The sequence below is a fragment of the Scatophagus argus genome, chromosome 14 (assembly GCF_020382885.2).
Source record: "Scatophagus argus isolate fScaArg1 chromosome 14, fScaArg1.pri, whole genome shotgun sequence".
In the NCBI taxonomy this organism is placed as follows: Eukaryota; Metazoa; Chordata; class Actinopteri; family Scatophagidae; genus Scatophagus; species Scatophagus argus.
The window spans coordinates 13,006,957-13,017,221 of record NC_058506.1 but is presented as its reverse complement, the minus strand read 5'-3'; the positions used below and the strand labels follow the sequence as shown (position 1 = coordinate 13,017,221).

Below are 10,265 nucleotides of genomic sequence, written 5' to 3'. Positions count from 1 at the left end.
TTGCTTCAGCCCTCCCACTTTTCTCTCTGAGTGATTGCGTTAACGGTCAAAGCTGTTCTGTGTCTTCTGTACTCTCACTTACACATATTCCTCACAGCTAACAAGCTCTTCTGTAATTAGTTTGGGCAAACAAAGAGCTTGATCAATGCAGTCAGATAAACTGTTTAATAACTGACCAACAAATCAATATTTGTCTCAACACGCACACACCCTCCCACACACAGTAATCGCTTAGTTTTGGTTGTCATCTCTCTAGTATTTATGTGAGCGACGTGGCCTTGCTCTCTACTCTCAGCAAACTGCGTCAGTAGACAGTGTGCAGTGGTGAGCAATAACCTGGCTGCCATTGTTCTGGCAGACCCCTAACTGGCAAATGAACGGAAAAAGGCAGCCTGAGAAGAAAGAGGCAGCCTTTAACACCTCTCAATTTCTCGGTGCAGATCTCCTCGTCTCTCTTCACCTTGAAGCTTGTATTTTCACCTCCCTCCCTCTCTCTGTCCTCTCACTCCTACGCTAGAGAAAAGGCCAGAAGATCACCAAAGTCAATAGAATTTGTCTCCAGGGATCTTGAATATCTGTTACACATTTCATGGCAAATCCATTCAATAATTGACAAAATATTTCATTCTAAACCACAAATGCCAACCTGCTGATGAAGAGACACTAGAGAACAAGTCAGAGGATCACCAAAGTCAGTGGGTTCACGCCCTGGGGACCCTCAACGTCTGTGCAAATTTTATTTTATGGTGGACTCAGATCAGCCAACAGACTGACAGACCAACATTTCCATCCCTAGAGCGATACCGCTAGCATGGCTAAAAAATTCAACAGCACAGTCTCTTTCCAGAAATTTCTTTGGTAGAAAGTAGTTCAAGCTTGAGAAACTGTGTTTTTGGAATTTGAGTGACTCAACCTCCTGAAGTGCTTTACTTTGATTGCAGAAATGAGTCCAAGAGTACATTTTTTGGAATGAAAGGCTCCCAATAAATTCTAGTCTTATCTAATCTCGAGCAAATTTTGCGCATGGCCCTGAATGTCACATATGAGCTTGTTAGCGCCTTAATGGTATTCGTGAAGATGTTAATTGTGAGGCAGATGACACCTGTCCCTGCTCTGTGAAGGGGAAAAGGCACCTCCTCTTCCACAGATGCCTCAGTCTGCCGCCATCTGCCCGCTGACACAGGCACCGGAGGGGAAGAGCAGCAGTGGAGAACAGAGAGAGCAGAGATGAGAGGAAGATGACTTTATTTCACATCCAAATCCAGCTTTGGCTAATATCACATGGCTGATGTGCATGCGTACTTCAGATTAAAAAAAAAAAATGTGACATCCACGCGAAGAGGTCTAGGAATCATCTGATGGGCGTATATCTGTTTGTGAATATTTTCGTAATCTGAACCAGCCAAAAATAAACTGCTCCAGGCAGCTTCATTGGCTCCGATGGTGTAAAGGGAGAACCCAAGGACAGGGGAAAGGAACGCTGCACATCATTTAATTATTCCAATAATTATTTCCCCTGACCTCCTCTCTGCTCATTGCACACACCAACCCATTTCTAAACCTATCACAGAGAATTGTTACACTCACACAATTCCTTATTTTGCTAAAGAGGGAATAAGTTTGGCAAAGCTAATTATGTCTGTGTGAGTACATGTGTTTGTTTCTGTGCAAACTCAAGTATTCGTTTGTGCATCTGTGTTGCATGTGCGTGTCCTTGTGTGTGTGTGAGAGAGAGAGAGAGGACTGAAGGATGGAGATAAGAGCTTTGGCTTTTGTCGCTAATCCCAGAAGGCATGGCCGCCAATTCCATGTCATTCCCTGATATCCCAGCCTGTTCTGACTCTATGGCATCCCAGCACTGCCCTTGTGAGGACACAAGTCTCTGCTCTGCATGATAATGAAGAGGAGACATCCAGTAACGAGGGGGCTGAAATTGCATTTGGAGGATATTTTTGGCCAAAGTGTGTGTGTGTGTGTGTGTGTGTGTGTTTGGGGATTTGACAAGTTTGTTCTGCTAAACTCATGGGAACCTTTAAACTCTTAGATAGCAGACAGTAAAGTGTCAGATATGAGTTGTAAACATGTCAGAGGTTCAGTGTATTTTAGCTGCCCTAACAGATATGCTTTACGTCTCTCTGGTGATCTGAACCAATCTGCAGAGCTCCCGACTGAGAGAGAGAGAGAGAGAGAGAGAGAGAGAGAGAGAGAGAGAGAGGCTCACACAAGCAAAATTTAAGTCTTGAGTGCTTCAGCTGTCTTCTCCTTATTGCAGGAGAAAGTATCTTTGCACCCCTAATCTTGGAGGAACAGTTAAAATACATTTAGCCTTCATCTCCAGGATGTGATGTTCACTTTGGTTTTCAAAGATTTTGAAGATCAGACTTCAGCAGATAAATATGCACCGACTCCACTCAGGCTTTCGTGCCATGCCAATCAAAATGAGCTGCACAGATCTGCGGGCACGAAGCAGAGCGAACATACTGAGGCGTAACAGTGACACACACACACACGCACACACACACTCACAGACGGGCAGCAGCCTGACAGGCGAGTACTTGTCCAGAATAACAATGAGAAGAGATGAAAAGATGATATCGGCACTGTATCAAAATATCCTGCCACAGTTTGGGGGGGGGGGCGCAAACACATGTTTGAGCAAGAAACCCAAAAGTGGACTGAAACCTTTTGAAATCTCTGCTTTACCACTAAACCTTTACCACTAATAGTCTTTGGGCAATTTTGCTCAAGTCCTCTGAAGAGTGCACTCTAAATTCATGAAAGAGGAGAAAAAAGAAAAAAAAAATGTCCTCAAAGTCAGATTCATTTGAATATATGAATAATTTAGTGCACCAAAAGATTTGGGGCCCCTTAAATTTAAAAAAAAAAAAAACCTTACTCTTCAGACATTCATAATTCATACGCACCACGGCTCAGGCATGCGGGGGGTGGGCGTGGGGGGTGTGGGCGGGGTATTTGATGCACAAGTTGTCCATCGAACGTAGGAGATACAGGGACAAAAGCTACAACATCACGCTTTGTCTGTCAGCGTGATTACTGAGTCTGTTTATGTATTCCTACATTTCATCCCCCTCTCTCTCCCTCTTTCCTCTACGATTCACTCAGTAGTTAATGAATTGAAAGAGGGAGGCAGCAGACTCCTAAAAGTAAACAATTAAACTTTCATAAGTTTTGTTGCATCATTATGGTTATTGCCACATGCTATGATATTGTATTAAGTGTTGCAGTGGTTTTTAGATTGGTTAAACAGTATGTCTGTCTGTGTGTGTGTGTTTTAGCAGTCCTATTTAAGCAGTGCAATTATTCCGCCGTCATAAGGAACAGACAATAGGAGCTCTCAGTCTTGACATAACCCCCTCCTCCTCTCTCAGAACTCATTTTCTTTTCATGCCCCTGGCTCATTACAGTGATGGACCTTCTAATGGGGGAGATTGGCATCAAATTTCCACATCATATTCCTCAACAAAAGCCCCTTTGATTCAAATGAGGCTCATTAAATAAAGCATTATTGTAATAGAAAGACTGGGTGACAAATTTGACCTTCAGACGATGAGAAATATGGATGGATATTTTTAACCGTTCCTCACATTTTATGTACTTTGTTGATGTTGTGTAGGTGCTTGGAGACTCTTCACATATGAAATTATTTTGTAGTTTTCTTCTCTGATGTCCCTGCAGTGTTTGGCTCAGATGACTTGGCCTTTCTGGAGTTCTGTCTCGTGTTGCTTTGAAAATTTGGATATCAGAGTGCTGGCCCTCTTTTATTGCCAATAAATGCTGCTAATTGGCCCTCAACCCAACATGAAATGTCTTTGCAGTATGTATAATTAGAACAAAATAACTGAAGGGTTCAACATCTTCTCCATGGGGTTTTTGCATTGTTTTGTTTAGAGGTGTCAACCAATTAACCTGCAATAGACCCTTCCTCATCGGATCAGACAGTAGTTAAAGTTTAATGAATAAAAACATGCTGACATCTCTGATCTCTGACATGTAAGTGTGGAGAAATCACACGTTTAAGTGGGGCATTTATGAAGCTCGTTTTACTGGGATTCTTAAATTTGGGCTGAATTCTGCTCAGTTAATGAGCTTTTTCTCTTGCAAAAGGTGATGCAAAAATCCCTGTTCAGCAGGGATAAACCTCTGCAGATCAGACTGCCTTTTCATCCCTCTATGTGCCAAGTTTTCCTCCTTTTTTGCTGTTTTTTTTTTTTTTTTTTTTTTTTTGAACTAACACTGAGAACATTTTGTGTGCTCGGGGCGAGAGACAGTCTCAGCTGCGATCCCTCCCAGGAGGGGTAACACCACTGGATGAGGGTACAGCTGAGAGATGAGACGCGCCCGTCCTCGGCTCGAAGGATTCTCCCCGGATGGCGCAGTATTTTAGAGGTGATGCTCAAATCCCCAGCCCATCTGGACCAAGCCTGTCACCAGCAATACATCACGCTAATGGAATGGCAGCAACCCAGTGCTATCTGTCATGAGCAATCTGCATCTGCTTAGGGACTGAACGGAAATGAGGAAGAGGGATGAAAAGACAGCGGAAGAGAGAGAGAGTGAGAGAGAGACTTTGTTTCCCCTGAGCAGGTGCCATGTTTGTGTGTTTCAGCTCAGTGCGACCAGTGTGAACAGATATCAATTCTATTTTGAGAGGAGAAAATAGCCGCAGCAGGCCATCTCCCATCTCTACTGGACCAAACAGTTGAGGATATTTCACTGGTTCTGTGGTAGATATTATAAACACATCTCATCTGTCAGGGAGACCATTACTCACTGTACTCAGCCCTTTTCATCCTTTCTTTGTTTTTTTGTATTTGTTGCAACCATGGCCTTGTATTTCAGCTCCACAAACTGTCTAGAAGCAAGCGCACGTGCTTTTGAAAATGTGCTCTAAACACCGGAAGACAATTTTGTATTAATGAGAAAATTGGGGACTTTTTGATCCCCTCTCCTGATAACAGTACATGTAATCTTGTAAGAATTAAATTTTGTTCTGATGTAATATGCCAGTGAGTTGGGATATTTGCTCTGTAATGATTCCAGGCAATATTACCCTGCATGTTATTAAAAATACATTTTACAAGTGGAGCTTTGGTTTTAGCCCAAGAGATATATCACTTAAGTTGCCCTGTATTGTTTTTCATTATGCATTCTGCAATGTTATCATTTTAAATGTCACTGGAGGTCCATTTTTTTCTGCATTTCCCACATCGTAGACTTTACTGAAGTTTGACATTGTTTAAATAACTTTAAGTCCATATTAATAGAGATTCATACTCCCAGAGTTGCATGATATTACACTGTTGATGGAATCATTGCAGCTTTAAGCAAAGTAAATTTTGTTTAGCGTTAATAAAATCATAGAGCAAGTTGTCAAAGTTTCAATAATTGTCTGACATGATAAGATAAAGCTGTTTCCTTTGCTGTGGCACATCTGCAGTTTTTACATACGTTTTGGATGTGTGCTATCTAATAAAATAATTAACATAAGGTGTTATGTTTTAAATTGGAAAAAAATGACTGGCCAATGTTTGAAATATCAACAGCTTTCTGGATTAGAGCTTGTTGGATTACCACTGGAACTCTTTAGTTCCTCCAAAATGAATTAAGATGTGATTGATAGCCAACTGAATTCTAAAAATAAAAGAATGATTTGAGTTGAACCATATAGTTCCAGTGAGGGTAGCATGTTGTAAAATGATTATACAAACATGTGCAATGTGAGTGAGTCTGTGTTTGAATAGTGTTACATCAAAAACAGCATCAAGAATGTGCAGGAGTGATGTCCTGTGAAGGCTTGTGACCACATGGTCGCAGACTGGAGTCCTTAATCCCCCGTTGCTCCACTTGAGCTGCTCAGCAGCAGCAGCAGCAGCAGCAGCATGGCAGGCCTGTGCTTCAATGCTCCTGGGTCCTCCCAAGTTCCCACCTGCCTCTTTGCTGCCTCTCATTCGTGCTGTGATTAAGATGCAATCTCCATCGGAACGATAACAATAATAATTGCAGGGATATCTGCATCTAAACATCCGCTTGGTTCGCAGGCAAGAAAAAGATACACAATGGAGAAAGTCTTTTTCATGAATACTGCTTTACACGTCTCCATCTCATACTTTGTGTGAACAAAGGCTCGGTGCTAAATTGTGTCGCTTATGAATTTGATCAAACTTTTTTCTGTCATTTGGCTTCTTTGAGATTCTAGTCTCATGGTTTTGCTCTCTCTCTGTTTATTTGACCCAAAAACACATCGAAAGTCTGCTTGATTTACTGCAGATTAAAAACAACAGACCTTACTGCTGAGAAAGCCTGCCATCTTGTGGACAATGTAGAACCCGCAGACGCTCAAAAAAGTTTATTTTCACAAACAAAGGCGCTGTGCATTAATAAAAGAAAAAACAACATTCATTTTTGACGTCATTAGTTGGGTAAGGCTTTATTGCAGTGGTAACCTCTGTGCTTAACAATTCTCCTGTTCAATCTCTTACAAAACTCGAGATTTAATGACAATCTTATCCAAATACTGTTTGTTTTCTTCTTTAATGAGAGCAAGCACTGGGAAATTGGTGTATCCATGTGAGGGGGGGAAAACACACTCAGGGAAGGCACTCGTGTGAATCCATTGTCAAAACCTTATTCTTTTAAAATGGGAAATTAGTTTATTCTAAATCATGCGAACCGGTGAGGGATTCCTGACGCACGACGTCGCCGACTGTCACGTGATCGGCCAGCGCTCAGTTCCGAGGAAACAGCTGATTATTTTACGAGGCAACCTGAGGACAAAAATCACATCGAACATCCGGGAAGCTTCTTCAAGCTGCTTGAACGCAGCGAGAGGTCGCTGTTTGTCTGAAATCAGTAGGCCTAACACTTACAAAAGGTACTGACAAATTACTCCGTTTAGGTCGCTAGTTGAATTCTCAGCTAATTTAACGTTTGACTGCTAACTACGTTGATCCTGATTGTGGTGATTTGGCACTTAGGGACAAAGATGATGAAGCCTGTTTCAGACTGGAAAGCATTGTTAGACCCTTACACTGTGATGCGCTTGCTTTGCAGCCTTGTTTTCCTACCTCGCTTGTGCTTGTTTGCTCTGTGATGGATGGACATTGATACATTTGTGTAACCATGGTAATGATTTCCGTGACACCGTCACGCGGGGGAACGGAGAATGGATTTCACGCTCCACTGCTAGAAATACTTGAATTGTGTTGTGTTTGTTTGGTGTCCCACATAACCGGTTTTGTTGCCACTGTGGGAGGAACAGTGAGCGTCTTCCCGCGCATTTCATATTTCAACTTGACTAACTTACTTTCTTTCTCTATTTCTGTATGTATTTGAGCTGAAACTATTAATCAGTTAAGCAAAAATTAATTTCCCAACTATTTTTATAATAAACTAATCATTTCATTTTTTAAGCAGAATTGCTAAAAGTCACTTTGGGCTTTGGGGAATGAATCATTTATTGACTGAAAATGTTCAATGTCCTCCTAATTGCTTATTACAGTCTGTGTATACATATGCTTTGGGATGGATAATGTTTCTTTCTCAGATTATTTCATTGGAGTTATTTTTAATGGCCTGTAGAGGTTAAACAATCCAGTATTTCACAATAAAAGTATGAAAAAAGTTTTGTGTACCAGTGATTGTTTACTTGTTTGCTGTCCTTTTAATTATATTCTAACCCCTCAGATTTATCTTGCTTTCCCCTCAATTTATCTTAGAGCCACAGGCCTACTATACAAACAGAGAACTGACAAATGCAGAAAAACATGGTCTTCTGTAACATCTTTTTATTATATTTCTTCCCATTCTCCTTGTTCAAAGATGAACTTCAGCACAAGTGCCCATTGCGGCAGTCTCTCTAGCAAAGAAAACATTCCACCATCAAGCAAAACAGATGCAGTGCTGGTCCCGCGGGCCAAGCTGGACCGGTCTGTGCTCGCCGTGTTGTCAGAGAACGAGCAGCGAGGTCGATCCTGCAGCCAGGTGAGTGCGAGAGGCCCAGTGAAGGGACTCAGATTTTATGATTTTCAGTACAACTCGCCATGACAGAACATTTCAGCTTATAGTGACTTGCCTCTTTTTCTTCCCAGGGAAGCCAATTTTCCAAACACAGTTCAATCTCAGACAGCTCGCAGCTCACCTTCTTTGGTTGTCCCTCCAGTTCCAGCTATGACGTGTTCGTCGAAGAGGCATGTGAAGTTGTTCTTGCTGCTTCTGGTCAAGAAGTGGTCTCAGGCAGATATCACCCAGATAGCAAATCTGCAAACCTGCAAAGTGAAGACCTGAGATTTCTGCTGGAGCTCAGTTCAAGTGGGTTTGTACAAGTACGAAAACATCTGCCGTGTTAGACTTGTTTCTTATTCCTTACAGCACTGCTATTCACTTTTGTAGCTTCGTGCCAGGATGCTTCATTGCAGTCGGATGAGTCCCTGACGCCAGACGAGGTGCTGTGTGTTTCTGAGTACGCAGAGGACATTCACTGGCACTTGAGGGAGAGTGAAGTGCGAAATTATCTTAGTTTAGTTTGATATTACTGTGTACGTGCAGAACTCATTTTGCCCCTCAGTGCACTGGAAATGCCTAACGACGGTGACAGACTGCTTTGTTTCTAATGCCAGATGAGGTTCAGGCCAAAGCCAGGCTACTTGGAGAAACATCCAGAAATCACCAATGGCATGCGGGTCATCCTGGTGGACTGGATGGTGGAAGTCGTCCAGGAATATAGGCTTCGTTCTCAAACTCTGCACCTCGCCGTCAACTACTTGGACCGCTTTCTCTCCTGCACGACTTATGTGAAACGAGGCAAGCTGCAGCTGGTTGGCACAGCTGCATTACTGATTGCTGCGTAAGCACGTGTTTTGCCTTTCCAAATATTTGATGCTTTTCCCATCCTGTCCATGTCAGTCAAAGCTTTGACGTCGCCTGATCTGTCACCTTGTAGAAAATATGAGGAGATCTTCCCTCCACAACTGAATGAGTTTGTGGACACCACAGACAGAACTTACACTAAGAAGCAGTTGGTCCGCATGGAGCATGTTTTCCTCAGAGTGCTGGCTTTCAGGATGACAGTCCCCACCGTCAATCAGTTCCTTCGCCTATTCGTGTCCATCCACTCTGTCTGTGGCACTGAAGAGAACCTCGCCCTGGTGAGCATAATCAATAAAATACCAGCCACACTGTAGGTTTATGCCCGCTGCCTTTGAACGTGCAGTTTTTCATGTCCCTTGACCTTATTTTAATTTTATGATGCATTTTTTTCTGCTTCTAGTATGTAGCAGAATTAAGTCTGCTGGAAATTGATCCATTCCTAGAGTACAGGCCATCTATATTGGCAGCGGGAGCCTACTGCCTAGCCACTTACACTGTAAACAAATCTCTCTGGGTATGTTTGTTCTCTTGAGTGCTAAGAGTACCCTTTATTACAGTTTCTAAAGAAATTATCCAAATATTGTAATTATCTCTCTTTTTTTTTCCACATTTCAGCCTGATTCCTTACATGCCTTTACTGGTTACACCATTGCTGACATTGTGCCCTGCCTCACTGATCTCCACAAGCTGTACATCAGCGCAGAGACTCGCCCACAGCAGGCCATCAGGGAAAAGTATAAAAGCTCAAAGTAAGGTGCAGTTTATACTTTTTTAAAAAATATATATATTGAGACAACTGTACGAACAGCTCATGTAAACTACAGGGTTTTTGAGTATTTCCTGTTTTGTTTGGAGTTTGTGTGGCTTATTAACGTTCACAGGACATTTCACATCTTTTATCTCTCCGTTTACAGGTATTGTCGTGTTTCATTGATCACTCCACCTGCTGTTCTGCCTTTCCCATGAATCACTGCTACGTCCTTCTTCTCTTGCTTCTGCTTGAAGACAATTAAACTGCGAGCAAAACAAAGTGATGACTTGTCCATCAAACCCAACACACCACTCCTCTGTGGACACCTCACTACCATGGCATTTTTTTCTTTTAATTTATGCAAATAAAATAAATTATACTTGTATTTTTTTCGGGATTATGTTGTCTGTAAATCATGGTTTCAAACTCCTTCCATAGATTTGATTCTAAAAAATGTTCATAGCTTTATTTTTTTAGATTTTGTGCCCTCAGGTATTGTCCCTGAGCGACAGCCTGTAGTTTGCTTAATAGAAAATTAAATTATTACACAAAGGAAATGTGTTTTATTTATCCCAGAGTCCTTCTAAACAAAGTTTTCTTTTATTTTAAACATTGCTTTTATGACTAG

General features: G+C 41.9%; 1 protein-coding gene across 3 annotated transcripts; it reads left to right on the top strand.

The window, feature by feature from the left end:
• The first annotated feature begins 6,716 nt into the window (after positions 1 to 6,716).
• On the top strand, positions 6,717 to 10,019 carry ccna1 (cyclin A1). 3 transcript variants are annotated; one of them, XM_046411564.1, is made up of 9 exons: positions 6,717 to 6,892; positions 7,840 to 8,001; positions 8,109 to 8,328; positions 8,410 to 8,462; positions 8,637 to 8,863; positions 8,960 to 9,164; positions 9,287 to 9,400; positions 9,502 to 9,635; positions 9,801 to 10,019. In XM_046411564.1, exons 2-9 carry the CDS (start codon positions 7,840 to 7,842, stop codon positions 9,850 to 9,852), a joined length of 1,167 nt encoding a protein of 388 aa, XP_046267520.1. In that variant the 5' UTR covers positions 6,717 to 6,892; the 3' UTR covers positions 9,853 to 10,019. The 3 variants fall into 3 exon arrangements, with proteins under 3 accessions (XP_046267520.1, XP_046267519.1, XP_046267522.1); XM_046411563.1 differs by having other exon boundaries at positions 8,410 to 8,519; XM_046411566.1 differs by lacking the exon at positions 8,410 to 8,462 and having other exon boundaries at positions 8,109 to 8,342.
• The last annotated feature ends 246 nt before the right edge of the window (positions 10,020 to 10,265 follow it).

Coding starts and splice junctions, on each gene's coding strand:
- ccna1 (XM_046411563.1), top strand. CDS start 7,840: ATGAACTTCAGCACAAGTGCCCATTGCGGCAGTCTCTCTAGCAAAGAA. Junction 8,520..8,636: donor GGCACTTGAGGGAGAGTGAA/GTGCGAAATTAT, acceptor TTCTAATGCCAG/ATGAGGTTCAGGCCAAAGCC. Junction 8,864..8,959: donor GCTGCATTACTGATTGCTGC/GTAAGCACGTGT, acceptor GTCACCTTGTAG/AAAATATGAGGAGATCTTCC.